A 19,290-nucleotide genomic window follows, 5' to 3' on the forward strand; every position below is an offset into this window, starting at 1 on the left:
GGACTGCAATTCCCACTGTCCCTGACTGCTGCCACAGTTGGCCAGGAATGATGGGAGTTGTAGTCCAGCAGGATCTGGGGACCCCTAAGGTAGTCAGTGTTTGACGGTGTTTTAATCAAAGATGATGTTTCTGGGAAATGCCTGCAATTTAGATAAACAGTTCACATTTGTTATCCAGAAAATGACAAGATGTTTTTTTTTCCTGCGGAAACTTGAACACACAATCTCTCACGGGTGCTTTTTTTTTTGTTGCGACGGGGCCAAACTTTAAGTATATTGGGATACCAATATGAAAATAAAAGTGTATGCAATACATAATTGAGTATGTTCACTCTTTCCAGTATTGACTTAATGTGGAACGTCCACCCGCTTTATAAACCTGCTTTCAAGCACAACCAATTTAATGTAACTGTGACATCCGCTTAAAGTCTCCAAATGGACCGATCCTGTGGATGAGCTTTTGCTACCTGCGTAAGAGGCAAAAATACAAGCTGCAATGTTGTTGTTTTTAAAGGAAAGAAACCTGTAACTGTACATAATCCTGTTTTTGTTCACTGTATCTTCTAAGAATTCTCCTTTGGTAAATAAAAACAAAACCATGTTTTGCTCTCTGTTTAATTATCCCGTCTATGTGAGTTGAGGGAAAGAGCAGGGCTGGGGTGGTGAGGGAGGCGGGAGGCCAAATGTGGGGAACCCTCCCTCCACAAAGGGGGTGGGAGGATTTGGTGGGCGCCACTCAATCCTCACCCCCCTGATATGTCTCAAATTTGCCCAAACCAAAGGTGTCAACCTTAGCCCAGGTTCAGTTCCCCCAGCATCTTCAGGTAAGGCTGGGAGAGAGACATGTCTGAAATCCTGGCGAGCTGCTGCCTGTCAGTGTAGACAATGCTGAGCTATATGGATCAATGGTCTCCATATAAGGCAGCTTTGTATGTTCCTATGAAACCATATTAAGGTAGTATAGTTATCCCTATCCATTAGCAAGTAAAATTATCTCCCTACAATTCAGAAAGGAACCTCCCTCTGAAGCATTCTTTTGTGAAATCCGTCTCTGGGAGAATTGAACGAGAGGGCAAAACAAACTGTTGAGCTGCCAATAAGCATAGGATGGCATCCAACTTAAAAATAGGAACAAGCCACATGTACGCACAGAGAGAACCTGAATTTGAAATACCTGCAGGCCTTTTTTCTTCCCAGCCATAATTAAATGCAAATAGAAGGGGAAGAAATGGAGGCAGTGAGAGATTTTACTTTCTTGGGCTCCATGATCACTGCAGATGGTGACAGCAGCCACAAAATTAAAAGACGCCTGCTTCTTGGGAGAAAAGCAATGACAAACTTAGAGAGCATCTTAAAAAGCAGGGACATCACCTTGCCAACAAAGGTCCGTATAGTTAAAGCTATGGTTTTCCCAGTAGTGATGAATGGAAGTGAGAGCTGGACCATAAAGAAGGCTGATTGCCAAAGAATTGATGCTTTTGAATTATGGTGCTGGAGGAGACTCTTGAGAGTCCCATGGACTGCAAGAAGATCAAACGCATCCATTCTTAAGGAAATCAGCCCTGAGTGCTCATTGGAAGGACAGATCCTGAAGCTGAGGCTCCAATACTTTGGCCACCTCATGAGAAGAGAAGACTCCCTGGAAAAGACCCTGATGTTGGGAAAGATGGAGGGCACAAGGAGAAGGGGACGGCAGAGGACGAGATGGTTGGACAGTGTTCTCAAAGCTCCCAGCATGAGTTTGACCAAACTGCGGGAGGCAGTGGAAGACAGGAGTTTCTGGCGTGTTCTGGTCCATGGGGTCACGAAGAGTCGGACACGACTAAACGACTGAACAACAACAATACTATTTTATCCATTGATTTTCGTGGGCAGTCCTCCCTTAATTCCACAGCTGGGGGTGGTTTTATTTGGAGTGGGGAGCCATAAAAAAACAACACCCTGGAAGTTAGGGAGCCTTTATAAGTCCACACTTTATGCATCTCTATAGAAATTGTGCATTGATGTCCACAAGAAAACGCTTGATTTCCGTCTTGGAGCTGGGAGGCTTAGTGGACCCAGAAGTACGTTACCCCTTCATAGGTCTATTCGAAAGTCTACGGGCTTCCGGCTGACGTTCTGCGAACGTCCACAAGCGGATGGGCCTCTCCCTTTAACTGTCCCCGGGCCGGGCCGGGAACTTCCCTCTTTCCGGTGACGTAACGGACCCGCGCCGGAAGAAATGCGTGCGCCACGCGTCGCGCTTCCGGGCACTGCATCCCCGGCAAGTGGGTCGTGGAGGCGGTGGCGGTAGGGGCGACAGGGAAGGTAAGGGAGGGTCGAAGGAGGGGAGGCTGCGGCTGCGGTGGGCCGCCTTCCCTTCCCCGCTCCCCCGGGGCCGGGGGCCGGGTTTCAGAGGGAAGGGAAGCGGGGTTTCCTGTGGCGGGGAAGGTGGGCCGTGGTCGGGCGGCCTGCCTTGCCGGGGTGGCGTGTTGTGGGGCTAGGCCTCCCTTGCAGCGGGTGGTGGTGAGGCGCCCTCTCGAGCTGTCCTTATTTTACTAGGATTTGGAGATTTTCTTCTTGGCTTCCTCCCAAGACGCTCGGAACTTCCTTCTCTGCCCAACCCCGTCCCAGTTCATTCAAGTCCGGAGCCCCCGTTAGGGCTCTTGGTTGAGCGGGTGTTTTATTTATCTACCGTTATTTATTTATTTATTAAATTTATGTACCGCCCCTTCGCCAAGGGTCAAATTGCGGTTTACAATGAAAAAACGCGAAAGGGTATAGCCACAATGACAAAACCAAACAATAACATCCACCCCTATTCGAGCTTTTGGTCTTCCTGGTCCTGCCCTGTGCCATCACTACAAATACGATGCTGTATGGGTTTTGGGGGTTTTGTGTGTGCGTAAAGCTGCAAAATTCAAAGGCTAGCTTTTTCTTTTAAGGAACTTTTGATGGTGTGGTTTGTTCGTGGTCACTGCACTTGCTGAAATTCCTAGTTCTAGTACAGCTGAGCAGGGGCCATGCCTTCTGAATACCTTTAACAATGGTGCATTTGGGGCAAACTGCTTGTGGAGGCTGTTGCCCACCAGTCAATGATATATGGGGAGGAAACAGCTTGAGGGAGTGGGGGCTGCGTGCATCACGTTCCAAAAGCCCCAGGTTTAAACTTTTGTCCTTCCTATTATAATACGTGTTGGAATTCTTTGGTCCTACAGATGTTGTTGAACTACAAAACCCATCTTCCCTGGCCATTGGCTGTGTTTTCTAGGGCTGATGTGAGATGTAGTTCAGCAATGCCTGCAGGGCCAAAAGTTCCCGGTGTCTGAGTTTAAATAATTAGGTAGCAGGTGATGGGAGAAACTCTCTTCCTGAGAGGCTACAGAGCTGTTCAAAGGAGACAGTAGCTGAGATAGGAGAATCAGGTGACTGATGTGCTCCAAGGCAGCTTTCAATGACCCTATTAATAAATGAATGCTGTAGTTACATTATACTAGCAGCCTCGTACCCAGCGTTGCTTGGAAATTATATACAGTCATACCTCAGGTTAAATATGCTTCGAGTTGAGTGCATTCGAGTTGCGCTCCTCGGCAACCCGGAAGTAAAGGAGCGCTTTACTTCCGGGTTTCGCCGCTTGCACATGTGTGGACGCTCAAAATGACGTCATGCCCAGAAGCGGTGAAAAGCGACGCGCGCGTGTGCAGACGTGCCATCACTAGTTACATTTACCTCTAGATGCGAACGGGGTTTCGGAACGGATCCCGTTCGTATCTAGAGGTACCACTGTATAAACAACCCAAAACCAGTACATTGTTGAAACCAGTCATTAAAATCAGTGCAATTTTGAATGGTTCAGTCCACCATTTTAGTTCAAATGACCTTGTATCCAAACATAGACAAAAACTTGCTCTTTGAGCTCTTTCAAAAGTTTTGTTGCAATATCTTAGGAAGTGTCCAAATGCATAGGCAGCAGACGAGCAACTTTCTGAAATATATAGTAGATGTCTTCCATGATGCTAACCCAGCTAGCAAATTGGCCTATTTGTTTGGGGCTAATTATTGTTTCCAAGTGCTTTTCAGAGGTGGCTGCAGGCAGAGTACCGTATTTTTCGCACCATAGGGCGCACCGGACCATAGGGCGCACCTAGTTTTGGGAGGCGGAAAACAAGAAAAAATTATTCTGAACCCCAGAAGCCAGAACAGCAAGAGGGATCTGGCTTCTGGGATACTGTGTGGCTGTTCTGGCTTCTGGGGTAACTGCGCCAAGCCTCTTCAGGGCAGCGGGATGAAGGCTCCCCCTGCCCAAAGAGGCTGGGCCAGGGTTAAAGCAGAAGCCAGGACAGACGCGTCGCTGAAGGGGCACTGCGCCTTCTCTCTCTCTGCGCAGCGCCCCTCCTTCACAGGGGAAGCTGCGAAGCTGGAGAAGGAACAGGAGGAGACCCTTCTGTTCCTCCTCCGGCTTCCAGGACAGGTGCGTTGCCGCGAAGCCAAGGAGCCTGCATTCGCTCCATAGGATGCACACACATTCCCCCTTCATTTTTGGAGGGGAAAAAGTGCATCCTATAGAGCGAAAAATACGGTACCTTAACGGTAGTTTAAATCTTGGCGTTATTAAAATGTGGACAGCCAGGTCCATGATAGGGTAGCAGCAGTCTCATTTGATGGTTGTCTTTTCTTTTAGTGCCTTTTTAAACACAAATGGGTGATGAAAAGGAATCTTGGAAAGTGAAAACGTTAGATGAAATTCTTCAGGAGAAGAAACGTCGCAAGGAGCAAGAGGAGAAAGCAGACACAAAGCGCCTCAAAAATGTAAGCTGCCCTTCTAGAGCCAGTGCCTATAAGAGTATGTTTTCTTTTCCCTCATTTTCTTCCCCCCTCTCTAATTAGAACAAAGCTTCTTCTGGTATTCTCAGGCTGCAATCCTGTGCACACCTGCTTGAAGTAACTGAGACTTGCTTCCAAGTGCCCACACATAGGATTGCATGTCTGGTGAAAGTCCTTTGTGCTAGTCGAGTACCACTCTCATGCTGACATTGTGCAGTTTAGAAAACTACCCAAACTTTCCTCCCCCACCTCTCATTAGAGAGAAAGCGTTCTATAGCTTGTTGTAACCTGCTCTGGGACTTGCTGGTGAAGGGCAGGTAATAACCGTAATCTCCTCGGGGGGCGGGAGCGGGTTCCTCCTAAATATTCTTTTGATTATTTTTATGTTATTATTTAATTTCTATACTGCCTAATAAATTAAAAAGATCTCTAAGCGGGGTACAGAAAACTGAAGCAACAACAGGCAACTTAAACTATTACAAAAATACACAGTTGCATATAAAAATGTTACATATACCTATACATCAGTTCGTTTTCCTCCTGACACACCCTCCGGGTTCTCACCCAGGGTCCAAACACTCAGCTCAACCACAAAAGTATCATAACAAGAAGAGTTCCTGCAAACAGAAGACGTCACCCTATTCTCTTACTCTAGACTTGCTTCTTATGGGCAGGCCCAAGGGGGATGATACTTCCTCAGGCTGCCCGCAGCTGTCTCCCATTCAGCTGCACTCTCCCCACTCACTTCCAGGTACAGCAGGTTTGTACTTTTGCAAGCCTCAGTGGTGTTGTTGTTGTTGATTACATTTATATACCGCTCTTCATCACAAGATATTAGGGCGGTTCACAGAACCAAACTCTTGCCAAAGGCAAGGTGGTTCTTTTAAAATGAGATTCAGAAGCAATACAAAATACACAAGTGAGTAGGAAGCCCTCAAGAAGCAGCAGTGCGACTCCCCCAGGTAGCCTCTGTTTGCATGGCCCTGCAGCCGATCAGGCCATGCATGAGCTTCAAAGAAACTCTGCCCAAACTGTCCAATTTTATAGATAGCCTGTGTGGCTTCCAAGACTGACTATGTGCAGATCATCCATTAGCCACCCTCTCCCAATGCCTTACTTTCTCAAAACAATGTCCAACATCGAAGAAGGTACTCAGCACTATCCTCCACAGCTGATTAAGGCAGCTGTGGGGGGGGGGGCTTCACCTCCTCCCAACATTCTCAGGACATTAAAAGACTGTTCTCGCACCATTAAAAAACTTAACAAGAGCGAGGGAGGGGGAAGGAACAGAGGCAGGGAGGGTAACCATGTGAAACCACTAACTCCTCGATACATTTTTGTCTTCTGGATGCATTTCCCATATATAAACACCAGATAAAAACACAGTGTTCCGCCTAACCTGGCAAAATTATTGCAAAATAACTTTCACATTCACTTACCACCCCCCACATCATACTCATTAGCTTGTTCACAAACGTGCACATGCAGCAGCCAATTAACTCTTGCTTCCAGAAAGAAAGTGAATTGGATTGGAGGGTTCAAAATAATTGTCCACAGCAGCAGCATGACACTACCCAGGTTGTAAATAAAAACCTGTTGGATGAAAGTGCCTGCATGTTCTTCTTTCCCCACTATACTTTGGTTCTACCCATTTGTCCAAAGTTCCCTGGAATATTTGTATGAAACATTCTGTCAAGACACGTCAAGTAGCATCCTGGGATTCCTCCCCCCCCCCAGCCGCCTTTGAAGTGAATATAGCACACAAATAGGTCTCCCCTGTTTAAATGTCTGTGTTCTTTCCAATAGTACAACAAGCTCTCTGCCTCTGCTATGATTGGGTAACAAAATTTCGGGGGGTAAAACTACGAATAATCTTTCACTGTGCACAATTTCTGAAAGCCAAAATGTGTGTTTCTCCCTATCGTCGTAGTCTGATGATCGGGACTCGAAGCGCGATTCCCTTGAAGAGGGAGAGCTGAGAGATCACCGCATGGAGATAACTATCCGGAATTCACCTTACAGGAGGGAAGACTCTATGGAAGACCGGTAGGAAAGCCGCTAGCAGAGGGAGGGTTATACTCACTCTCTCTCTCTCACACACACACGGTTTAATTACAATTACTCACACTTGCCATATGATAGGAATGTGTATGGGGGTCTGGAACCCTTCCAGATATTCTTGGACTGCAACCCCTATCATCTTTGAACACTAGGCCTGATGGAGGTTGGAGGCTAGCAATATCTGGAGGGCCACAGATTCCTTTCCCCTGCATTGAAAGAAGGTAGATTTGTGATGGTGGTAGCTGGGAGCAATAAAGGCAAGTGATGGTCTACCTTAGGGATGGGGAGCTTGTGACCCTTCCAGATGTTGGACTGCAACTCTCACCATCCCTGACCATTGGCCATTCTGGCTGGGACTGATGGGAGTTCAGCAACATCTGGAGACTTCTGGTCTACAGAGATGTGGCCGTTACGATGGGCTGCACCTGAATTAGTAGTCTGGCAGGTTCTAGTTCCAGCTTCCCTTTGCAGCTGGCTTTGCTTCATTGGCAGTCTTCCCTGTCATCGTCTTTGGGACCATCACCTCTGCCTTCCACGATTGCGATACTGTTGCAGTGTGGTATACTTCATTTTTAAACAGCTGTGTTTTACTAAGCACTGTGCACCGATTAAAAGTCTTTGCTCTGCAGCTTACATGAGGAAAACAAGGTGGGGAGAGTTAAAATAAGCAACCTTGGGCATGTACTTTTAAAGTGACATAGTGATGGCCAGCTTGAATAGAAGTGATTCAGGGGAGGGAAGAAGCCAATGAGCAGCTGGTTTCAGTTGCCACTGTCCCATCTCTCAGGCTGCTGTTGCCAGGTGCAGTGACTCCTGATATATGACAGTAAATGAATGAATTCTTGTTCTACATACACATGATTCTTTTCCCATTCTCTCCCCCCCCGCCATTGTTGTGGACTTCAGGGGAGAAGAGGACGACTCCCTGGCAATCAAACCCCCCCAGCAAATGTCACGGAAGGAGAGAGCACACCACAGAAAAGACGAGAAGAGGAAAGAGAAGCGGCGTCATCGCAGTCACTCGGCAGAAGGTACTCAGGTCCCTTCTTAGCATTTCCTCCTCAGTGTCTCCTAACCTCTGGTGTCCTTGGTTGGTGTCTGGAACCTATCACACAATGATGAGTTCAGTTAAGGCAGCCTTCTATATACGCCCACAAAGTTTAGTAGCCAGCAGGCTCCCCTCCAGCCCGCTTAGAGCGCAGCTAGCTAACTTACAGTTCGAGATTCTGATCTGGCCCTCAAGAATGATTTTTGCTGGCCCTTTAAGAACTCAGCAGTTTTTACTGGCAGTGGTAAGGGAAGTTCTTCAGCCATTGGCTCAGTTGCTCATCAGGTGACCGCTCCTACTTTTGACCACACCCCATTATGTTGCGCTAACCAATGAGCTGTAAACGGTGGACCTTCTCATCTTAGAGGCTAATAGTCTCTGTTTCCATCTCCGCCTTTCAGGGAGCATGGAAATGCAAAGGATTCTTAACAAGGTAGTTTAAAAAAGCTGTGGCTTCTACTGAGCCATTCCTTTTCCCTCTGCATTTCCATGCAGCTTGTGGAGGAAGAGACTTTCCTTCCTATGCAACTAGCCTGGGAACCAAGCGGAGGGGCTGATGCACTCTGTCCCTCCTCCCCCCAGAGCACTCACTCACCTGCATGGAATCCCTGGTTGCCTATGGCAAGCAGTTGAGTATATGAGCTGACCCTCCCCATGTAAGGTTGTCTGCTGAGACACCCCCAGCATACTTCAGGGTGTAAGCTCAGTCCATGTGGTGCACTGGGTCTTTTGGGCCTCACCATTGCTGTATGTTGACTGAGAATGCACCTTGGGTCTATCAGTTGTCTGCTGGCTAATAGGCCACCTGGTACCTTCTGGTTGCTGCCATCCATTAGGAGATTGCTGGACCATGTGCATGTTAACCCATCAAGAAGCTTCTTATGTTCTCAGGTGAGAGCTCAGAGCCAGGGTAGCTTTTACCCTGTATAAGTAGAGTAATACTGTTAACAGTGCCAGCTACAAAGTCACAAGGAAGGGAGAAGTTCCAATGTTCGTGGAAGTCAGCTTTAATTTTTAAAAGCCCTTTAACCTGATGGCTAATTTTAGCCATGGTGGCTTGTGGTTGTTGTTTTTTTGTTTTAGCAGAGTGCCAAGAGAAATGATTCTTTCATAATCTGTGTTTCTCTCTCCTTCTCTTTTTCATCTGGTTCCTTTGCTCGTTTTACGACTTCCGAATGCTGTTTGGGAGGGGGGGTAATGGTTTGGCCTTTTTCTTTTGTATCTCTATTATTAGGGAAGCATGCTAGGGTGAAAGAGAAGGAGCGCGAGCATGAACGTAGGAAAAGGCACCGCGAAGAGCAGGATAAGGCCCGCCGTGAATGGGAGAGGCAGAAAAGGAGGGAATTGGCTAGGGAGCATTCCCGGAGAGAGAGGTAAATCCCCCCCTGGCCCTGGAGCCCCAAATCCAGCATTTCCTCCCCAGAACCAACTTCTTAGGGACATTAATGCAATCAGTCTAACAGCTGTACATCTGCTCCTTTGATTCTGTGCTTATGTCACCTGCCACTAAATAGCTGTCTGGGGGCTGTGATCACAAGAACTGCAGGGATGTGGCAATTTGCTTAACAGTGTAAATCAAGCACTTAACTGGTTTAAGCAAAGGTATGGGCTATTGGAATGTGGTATTATTTCCATGATGCCGCATAGGCAGCAGTTCCAAAAAAAGCTACAGACTGTGCTGTTGACTTAAGAATTTAGTTTCCTGGGGCTCTGCCTTTTTCTTGTAATGCAAACATAGGATCGCTGTGATGAGTGGTTTCTTTAAAAAGTGGGTGGACAGTGCTTGGTAACATTGCAGAAACTATAGATGCAGTGGAATAATGGTTTGATGCAGCTCCCAGTTGTTGATTTGGGGTCATGGAGAGCTCCACAGAAAAGCTGAACTGGACCATGGAAGCAAACTTATTGGTTTGGCTGAGAGCAAAATGCACACTTCTACTTTTCGAGAATGCATTGGCTCTGCTGTATTACTGTAATGAATCAAAAAGAAGATGCAGGACCACAGGTTAGCTACTCCTGACTTAACAGAACATGGACAAAGCCTAACGGCCCCCTAGGCTCACACCCTCTCTCCTCCTCTGTGGCTGGGAGGATGAGTTTGAAAGCTTTCACACCCACTTGTAGTTCAGCACAGTTGGTCTTGTCATTTGAGCATGGAACTGTGGTTGACATTGACTGTGGTTGATTTAAAAACAAGCCACCATCAAACCATGGTTTCTGAAGCTGGCTTGTTAAAAGGAGTCATACTTAATGCAAACCACAATTCCTGGTGTGGGTGGCATGGCAAGTTGCACTTAACCAAAAGCACAAGCTGACAGAGTCCTCCCAGCTGCATAGTGGGAGGAGAGCAGGGAGCTCGTAACCTCTTAGCTGCTGTGAGAGGGAGGGGAAAGGGTTGGGGGGCATGTTGCGGGGGGGGGGGGGGTAACAGCTAGGCATCAAATCATACTCTGTGTGATCTCTGAACATAGCTTTTAATTGATTGAGAAACCTAATAAGTTGAGGTTACGCAAGTTCGGCCTTCATCAGAAACCATGGTTTGGGCATCTAAGTGAGTGTGCCTGTTGAGCGATGGGTGGAGCTGGGGTTAGGAGTTGCTCCTTGTGCAGAAATCTAGCTAAAGACATTCTGCACCTACCACCCATGGAGGAGTCCTGTAGCCCTATGGATGCAATTGATATGTGAGCTTGGTGAGGAATGTACAGTACTGATTTGAACCAACATTCAGAAAACCACCTCTAATATGAGGGATTTTACAACTTAAGAAATGGACCATGCATTTCACACAGCTTAATCCTGCATATCTGATTCACCCCAGTGGGCATTGGATAAGTACATAGGAACACAAAAGCTGTCTTAGCACCCGTTCAGACTATTTGTCTCTCTTGCCTAATAGTGCCCACTTGGGTGGTGGGGAACCTTTGTCTGTCCAGCTGCTGTTGGACTCCAACTCCCATCAGCCCCTGCCAGCATGGCCAATGGACAGGGAAGGTGTGAGTTGGAGTCCAGCAGCATCTAGACAGAGCGCCTCCCCATTCCTGGTCTGCTACGACTGGCAGATGTTCTCCATGATCTTGGACAAAGAGAGGTCCTTCCCATCCGCTGCTACCTGCTGTTTAACTGGGAATACCTGGAATTGAACTGGGGACCTTCTGCATATAAAGCAGGTCCTCTGCCACCAAGGTCTGTGATCCCTCCCCTACAAAATTCTCCAGCATGCAGGCCTCAAGTCTCCTACCAGCCCATAAAGCAATGTTACAATGCCTTCCCCTTAAGAGAGAACATTTGGGCACTAGATCAAGCTTATGGTTAAGAAATTGTGGGCAGTATCCAAGGTCCGCCCTGCTCCAAGCAGATCCATTGAAATCAGTCCATGTGGCTGACTTGACCCCCTTTATTTTTGTGCATCTGCTCTGAGTAGGGCTAATATTGGATTTAGCTATGTGTTACAGGGAAGGAGAATATCTGACCTCTCTTATCTTCCCCTTGGGACTCTTCCCCAGGCCACCGCCTCTCCTTAAGTGTTTGGGTTTTTTTGCCTGGCCGGAATGTGCCCTTGAATTCTGATAATGCCTCTGGCTTTCCTGGAACACAAGGATAAAGAGTGTAATGTAGGAACTCACTTGCTGAAGGAAGGTGAAATTCACACCTACTGCTCTGCCCGCTTTTGCCTCTGGCTCCACCCGCCACAGGCATGTGTCCCCCAGAATGTTGCCGAGAATTGAATGTGGCCCTCAAACTGAGAAAGGTTCCCCACTGCAGTTGTACTACATCCATGGTACTGTTGCCAGAACCATGAGCCAGAGGGGATGTTGGTAGTCACTGTCCTCCCAAGAGGGGTCTCTCTTTCGTATTTGAGGAGGGTCCAAAGCATGGTAGGTGGGTGGGCAGTCAATAAATATCTTAACATCCTGATTTGTGTTGGTGCTGACTTGGCTAAGCAAAACCTCTCTTGATAAGGGAGATTCGGCCTTTGTGCAGATGCCAGAAGCTACGATCTTAAAATAAATATTGCTAATCTTTCTAGAGGGAATGCAGCAAAAGAGACCATATAATTCAAAATTGTTAATTAAAACAAACAAAAACCAATTCGATAAAATAACACGGGCGCCTGATGAAACCCTTCGTAGGGACCGCCTGGAGCAGCTTGAGCGGAAGAGGGAGCGAGAGAGGAAAATGAGAGAGCAGCAGAAAGAGCAGCGGGAGATCAAGGAACGGGAGAGGCGAGCGGAGGAGAGGCGTAAAGAACGGGAGGCCAGACGAGAGAGTAAGTAGCTCAGAGGTGGGGGTGGAACGGGGCGAGGGAAGCCTTATTTCCTTGCGGGTACGGATCGTGTGTTTATTTCGTCTATGACGTTTATGCCCTGCAAACCTTTGAGACAGACGTGCTCCTGGATGTCGGGCAAAGGAGGCTGTCTTACACCGCATCAGATTCTTGGGACGTCAAGCTCAGTACTGCCTCATAATTGACTTTCCATTAGCATCAGCTTTCCAGGGTTCCAGGAAACTCCACCTGGACACGCTGGGGGATCAAACCTGGGATCTTCTAATGCAAAACGGATGCTTTGCCACTGAACAGCATCCCTTCTCCTAAGACCTAGGAACATAGGAAGCTGTGTTCTCCTGAGTCAGACCATCGGTCCAGCTCGCTCAGTATTATCTACACCACTGTTTCCCAAACTTTGGTCTCCAGCTGTTTTTGGACCTCAGCTCCCATCCTCCCTTTCCAGCAGGACCAGTGGTCAGGAATGATGGAAATTGTAGTCCAAAAACAGCTGGAGACCTGAGTTTGGAAACCCTGGTCTACACTGACTGGCAGCAGCTCTCCAGGGTTTCAGGCATGAATCTCTCCCAGCCCTACCTGGAGATGCTGGGGTGTTGAAACTGCTCTACCACCGAGCTACAACGTTTCCCCAAAAATAAAAGCAGGGTTCCAGTCCTCATGTTTCTGAATAAAGAGCCAATTTAAATAGGAGCCTAGCAAGCTTCCTTGTACTGAGTGCATCTAACTCAGTGTTTTCTGCACTGACTTGCAGGGGTCTCCAGGGTTTCAGACGCAAGTCGTTTTTTCCAGCCTTGCCTGCAGAAACAAGGGGTTGGACCTGGGACCGTCTGTAAGCACAGCGTGTGCTCTAGCACAACATTGTGTTTTTGTCTCAGGGCACAGAAGAGCCAGAAGGGCATGGGCTTTGGTTCTGGCTGCCGAATTGCCGCTTTCCAGGAATCTCCGCTGTCTTGTTTTAAAAGAGAAAGAGTTTATAGCCTTTGCTGCTGCCAGGATAGGCTTGGAAGTGTGTGGGCAGAACATGGGAGCTCAAGGCATTGCCAAAAACAGCTTTGCTGTGGTTGGATGCAGAAGCGCTGTGCTCTGTAGATGCTCCTGTGGTTATCGGAAGCAGGAGAGCAAAATAACCCCCAAGCATGGCTGCTCCTTTGTTGGTTATGCAGTGGCCTTACGATAAGCAGAAGGGTTGTGGTGCTGGAGGTTCCTCTTCCTGGTGCTCAAACTACAGGGCATGCTTAACCTTTTTTTGTTAGCCCCCCCAGGTACTCTTTTTATTTTGTAGAAAGCTTGGGGACGGGGAGTGATTAGCTAAAATTGGGGGGGGGGGGGTTGGAATAGAGTGTTTGGATTGCATTAAGTCCTCCCTTCTCTACCCTCCACAATAATTTGTATTTTTTTAAATCCTCCACATTTAAATTTCCAAATGGGTATTCAAAATACAGTGGTGCCCCGCAAGACGAACGCCTCGCAAGACGGAAAACCCGCTAGACGAAAGGGTTTTCCGTTTTGGAGGCGCTTCGCAAAACGAATTTCCCTATGGGGTTGCTTCGCAAGACGAAAAAATCTTGCGTCCCCCCGCGGGTTTTTTTCACTTTTTTAGCCCTTTTCCTAAGCCGCTTATCAGCTGTTCTGCTGATAAGCCGCTTAACAGCTGATCGCGAAAAGCCGCTTGACAGATGTAGCGCTAATCCGCTAAGCTGTCAATGGGCTTGCTTCGCAAGACAAAAAAACCGCTAGACGAAGAGAATCGCGGAACGGATTCTTTTCGTCTATCGAGGCACCACTGTATGTAAAACTCTCCCACCCCACCCCCAGTGTCATTTCCTGTTCCACATGGTCTCTTAAAGTTAGCTGGTGTATTGTTGCTGTGTCTCAGTGCTAGCTCCTGCTGTGATTTTGGGTGTGACACATGGGGAAACTGAGGTATTGGGGTCTAAATGGACCCTAGCATGGTGTGAACTCCTATTTAGCAACCTAATAACAACTCTGGGTTAATCTTTTTTATTATTATTAAAAAGCACCACACATCTGTATATCTGCTATATATTTTTTGAAGGTTGTTCGTTTGCTGTGCATTTGCATCACTTTTAAGGTATCATAGCCAAATTTTTGCATGATGGTTCCTGAGATCAAGGAGCAGGTTATTGTCTGTGTTTGGCTACACAAAATGGATGCCATTTTGAATCAAGATTGGGCACTGAACCTTTCAGAACCACTACTTTTAACCATGGATTTGAAAAACTACCATGGGTTTTTTTGTTGTTCCTTAGAATCCTGGGAAACTCTGAGTACGGGGACGGTAGTGTGTGTGTGTGTGTGTGTGTGCGCGCGCTTATCTGTCTGTCTATATGTTTTATTGCAAATATATCTGAAAGAAAAAGGAAAGAAATGTCAGATCACATTAACAATCATGCATCAATCCTACTTAAAAAAACATATATATAAATGCAGTGATTCTGGATGTTGAAACAGATATCCAAACAGGATTGATTATTGTATACATTAAAATGGAGATAGGTAAGTAAGATCTCCAGACTGTTGAGTAATGGATGGTGAATGTTTATCCTTCCAACTGTGACATACTAGTCTTTGTCCCACCGCCACCCTCTTAATCTTCTGGAAATACTGAGTTTGAGGGAAACGGGCAAAGGGTAAGAGACCTGTGATTTGTGAGACCTCATAGGTCCCCAGGAAGTCACTATCCTCTCTTGTTTCCAAAGTACAGGTTGTCAGTGCCACTGATTATGTAGCAAAAATGGTGCTGTCTGTGCAGGAGAGGGAGGCATCTGCAGGCTAGGGAGAACCCCAAGGCTTGCAAGTGGATATATCTTCTTATATGTATAAAAACGTAAGTCTGTCTTCATGCTGTCATCATAGCAACCAGTAGGCTATGTCAATAGCGTGACAACAGAATAGCAGGCAGGTGAACAAGCAAGCAGCATGGGCCGCAGGTGGCCTAGGAGAGCTGTTTCATGGGGGGGGGGAGCTGCAGTTTGGACAGTGAGAACTGAGCATTCTTGGTGGGCATGGAATGCTGACTGACCGGGGGTGGAAAACGGTATGTGAGATGAAATGGAGTGGCTGAAATACTGAACAGCACCATTCCACATTTGCAACATGATATTGCGAGTTCCACATAGGAAGCTGGCTTATACTGACTCAGATCATTAGTCCATCTAGCTCAGTATTGTCTGCACTGACTGGCAGTGGCTCTCCAGAATTTCAGAGAGGGCCTCTGTCCCACCCCTAACCTGGAGGTAGTGGGGTTTGAACATGGCACCTTCTGCACTCAAAACAGGTGAAGTCCTGACCTTTGGTTGCACCATCTGATCTTGACTTCTTTCACCCAGATTTGTTAGCAAGGAGGCTATCTAGGTAGCTGTCTGACACTGAGTTAGAACTTTGGTTCATCTACCTCAGTATTGTCTACCCTAACTGGCAGCAGCTCCAGGATTTCTGTCCATCTCTACTTGGAGATGCCAAGGATTGAACCTGGGACCTTCTGCATGTAAAGGAAATATTCTGCCACTTAGCCACAGTTCATCCTTCTGTAGACTCTGGATACCTTCCATGTCTAGCTATTTCCTGGTGTCCCCCTCCCCACATCAAGTCGTATATAGATTTCTGAAATAGTTGTTCCCTGCTATCGTAAATAATTGATTCTTGGTACCTATTTTTTATGTTTAATTGGAGTCGTTCTAAGTGTCTTCTGATTGATTTTAAAGCCGTGTCTTAGTCTTTCTGACCCTAATAGCCCATCACTGAGGTGCATTTTCAAACTTAAGGATGGTTGAACCTTAATTAAACATTGCTCCTTATTCGAATGTGCCAGTGTAGTACCGGTAGGCAGGGAAGGAATTCTCATTTCGCTAGAGCTGCAAAGTTTGCGTGAAGCAAATTGCCATGGCGTAAGAACGGAGATTTCAGTCCAGGACTCACAAACAGATTTTTTTTTCTTGTGTTGACCAGTTTCAGCACACCACAGGACTGTGAGAGAAGACTACAACGAGAAAGTAAGGATCTGGAGCCGCAGCCCGCTACGACAACAGAGAGAAAAGCTTGAACAAGGAGAAATCCGAAAGCCAGGTAACTTTTAAAAGGCATAAATGTGTCTTCCATGTGCCAGGGAGGAATCCATCAAGCTAGCCGAAAGTATATGGCATTTTAAAATTATTTCTACTTAGTTATTATCCACCCTTCAACCTAAAGTCCAAGGGTGGGTTACAAGAGTTAAAGCACAACATTAAAAATGTTTTTGTTTTCAAAAAACAAATTTACAATCATAAAAATAAGGTGGATCCTAAGAACATGCACCTTAGGTGTCCAAAGCCAGGGTAAAGAGGTGAGTGCGCAGCATCTTCTGGAAGCTGCATATTGAAGGGGCCTAACACACCTCTGTGGGGAGGGAGTTCTACAACCTGGGGGATGTAGGAAAGTTTCCATTCCATGTATATCATTTGAGCTCAGTGATTCAGTTTACTTGGCTTTTATTTAGTAAACAAAATACAAGGATGCCATGTTAAAATTATTTCCAAGTGTTTTTGTGTGGCTTAAAGTTAACACTGAAATACTGCATTAAAAATAGATAGATAGATAGATAGATAGATAGATAGATAGATAGAGTGGTACCTCAGGTTAAGTACTTAATTCGTTGCGGAGGTCCGTTCTTAACCTGAAACTGTTCTTAACCTGAAGCACCACTTTAGCTAATGGGGCCTCCTGCTGCCGCTGTGCTGACGCCGCATGATTTCTGTTCTCATCCTGAAGCAAAGTTCTTAACCCAAGGTAATATTTCTGGGTTACGGAGTCTGTAACCTGAAGCGTCTGTAACCCGAGGTACCACTGTAGATAGATAGATGGATAGATAGATAGATCATCCTTCCAGGGCAACTCTGTGCATGTTGACTTGGTTGGCCCACTTGGTGGCAGACATTTTCCTTGCATTCTTCAGACCAGGAGAGGGAGGAGAGATGTTGGCCCTTTGTTTGTTGCTGGGGCTGATGGGAATTGGAGTCCAACGGCTTTTGGATGGTCATGGGGTTCCTCACCCCTGCTTTAGATTTTTAAGGAAGAAAAAAAACTGCAATATTGTACAAGTAGAATCCCTTAGTACTTTTGAGAATTGGGATTTCTCAACCCTGTTCCCAATTTTTTAAATTAAAAATAAAAAACAGTGAAAGAAGAAAAGCCAGAAGAGAGAGACCCCCTTTCTGATCTACAGGACATCAGTGACAGCGAAAGAAAAACCAGCTCAGCAGAAACATCCTCAGGTAACCGCTGGGGTGTAAGAAATTTAGGGGTTCTTTAATGAGCCAATAGCAGTTAGCTTGAGAGTTGAGGTTGGGGTTTTTTGCATTTTTTCATCTTTGTGTTTGCTTTCTTCAGGGGAATCTGGATCCGGTTCGGAGGAGGAAGAGGAGGAGGAGGAGGAAGAAGAGGAGGAGGAGTCCAGCAGTGAAGAGTCAGAAGAAGAGGAAGAGGAGGAGGAAGAGGAGGAGGAGGAGACAGGAAGCAACTCTGAAGAAGTGACAGAGCAGTCAGCTGGTAAGTGTCTGTCTCTCATGCACACGCAAACACACAGCAGCATTCGTGTTTCTACTGTGGTCTCTTTGGAAGAGTGAAATGTGTTTGTGTATGCACACACTTTCTGCCTCTCAGGGTTGGGGGAGCTGAGCAGAGGGGTTGGCTGTTGGAAAAACGCCCGGGAATGGCTGCCAACTTCCCAAGTCTTCAGGGTGTTTCTCTGGTGGTTCTCCCTGGCTGTAAATCTCCCTCAGTCCAGAGAGACCGGTAATAGGCGACCCTCCTCTCCTGAAAAGAGCACGCCAGTCTTCTGGCATATCATAGCAGAAGAAAGACTCAATCATAGTTCTAAAACTGCTTTATTTACAGTCTATATACAGAGACTCCGTCAGTCCGTCTGTGCTCTCTGAACACCAGTACAGAAACTGCAGCACGCTCAGAAGTGAAACTAACTTCCAAAAGTACTCAGGAAGAGATAATACAGACTTCCTTTCTCACACTCTCTCAGACACTCTCATGCTCTATACAATCATATTACCACTCACTGGAGCAGCTCGGATTGATAAAAATCCTAACAGTGGCATCCACAGCACTGACTCAAAGACCCAGTTATGCCCATCGGTCTAAAAATGTTGCCCACTCATGAAACCAGTCTTTTGCGGCCCTACCTAGAGATGCCATTGTTTGAATCTGGGACCTTTTCCATGCTGTACTGCTGCTGTATCACTCAGCCACGGTCCCATTTTAGTAGTGTTAATTCTTTTTAATCATTGCAACCAGAAGAAGGCCATAGTTCAGTGGCAGAGCATCTGCTCTGCAGGCGTAAGTCCCCAGGTTCAATCCCTGGCGTCCCCAGGGCAGGGCTGGGAATGTTCCCTGTGTGAAACAATAAAGAGCTGCAGCAGAAACGTCCTTAATTGAACTTGGCATCAGTCTCTGCTCTAGAGGTTGCAGGATCTGGAGCTGAGCTTCAAAGGAAACTTATGGAAGACTATGGTCCTTGAGATAGGTAAAGGTAAAGGGACCCCTGACCATTAGGTCCAGTCGTGGCCGACTCTGGGGTTGCGGTGCTCATCTCGCTTTATTGGCCGAGAGAGCCGGCATACAGCTTCCGGGTCATGTGGCCAGCATGACTAAGCCGCTTCTGGCGAACCAGAGCAGCGCTCGGAAACGCCATTTACCTTCCCGCAGGAGTGGTACCTATTTATCTACTTGCACTTTGACGTGCTTTCGAACTGCTAGGTTGGCAGGAGCAGGGACTGAGCAATGGGAGCTCACCCCGTCGCAGGGATTGGAACTGCTGACCTTCTGATCGTCAAGTCCTTGGCTCTGTGATTTAACCCGCAGCGCCACCCGCGTCTCCCTATGGGAGATAAGTCAGGTCTAAAGTTGTTAAGGGTTTTATAGGCTGAGGCTGCCACCAGCTCTTAAAAGTGCCTAAAAGTTACAGAGCATCATACAGTGATTAAAGGACCAGCAAGATGGCGCCCATCCCCTCCCCGCAGAGGTATAAAAGCAATCAAGTTCAATTTTCTTCCTAGCCTGTCTCATTCTTTCCCCTTTTTTTGCC

General features: G+C 46.9%; 1 protein-coding gene across 4 annotated transcripts in view; it reads left to right on the top strand.

Moving 5' to 3' along the window:
* Window positions 1–2,189: 2,189 nt before the first annotated feature.
* The window catches only part of LOC128419708 (cyclin-dependent kinase 11B-like), a 33,569-nt gene continuing 16,468 nt past the window's right edge, over window positions 2,190–19,290 (top strand). For 2 of the 4 annotated variants that reach the window (XR_008331904.1, XM_053400720.1), the window contains exons 1-9: window positions 2,190–2,307; window positions 4,661–4,788; window positions 6,734–6,849; window positions 7,771–7,895; window positions 9,147–9,285; window positions 12,043–12,179; window positions 16,167–16,283; window positions 17,372–17,467; window positions 17,583–17,741. Coding sequence is in view for 3 of the 4 variants with exons in the window: in XM_053400720.1 (XP_053256695.1) it covers window positions 4,678–4,788; window positions 6,734–6,849; window positions 7,771–7,895; window positions 9,147–9,285; window positions 12,043–12,179; window positions 16,167–16,283; window positions 17,372–17,467; window positions 17,583–17,741 (1,000 nt within the window). In the remaining variant the exon portion in view is untranslated. Of the gene's footprint in view, window positions 2,308–4,660; window positions 4,789–6,733; window positions 6,850–7,770; window positions 7,896–9,146; window positions 9,286–12,042; window positions 12,180–16,166; window positions 16,284–17,371; window positions 17,468–17,582; window positions 17,742–19,290 lie in introns of those variants that run through there. The other 2 variants (XM_053400721.1, XM_053400722.1) reach the window with 2 other exon arrangements.

The sequence above is a fragment of the Podarcis raffonei genome, chromosome 8 (genome assembly GCF_027172205.1).
Source record: "Podarcis raffonei isolate rPodRaf1 chromosome 8, rPodRaf1.pri, whole genome shotgun sequence".
NCBI lineage: Eukaryota > Metazoa > Chordata > Lepidosauria > Squamata > Lacertidae > Podarcis > Podarcis raffonei.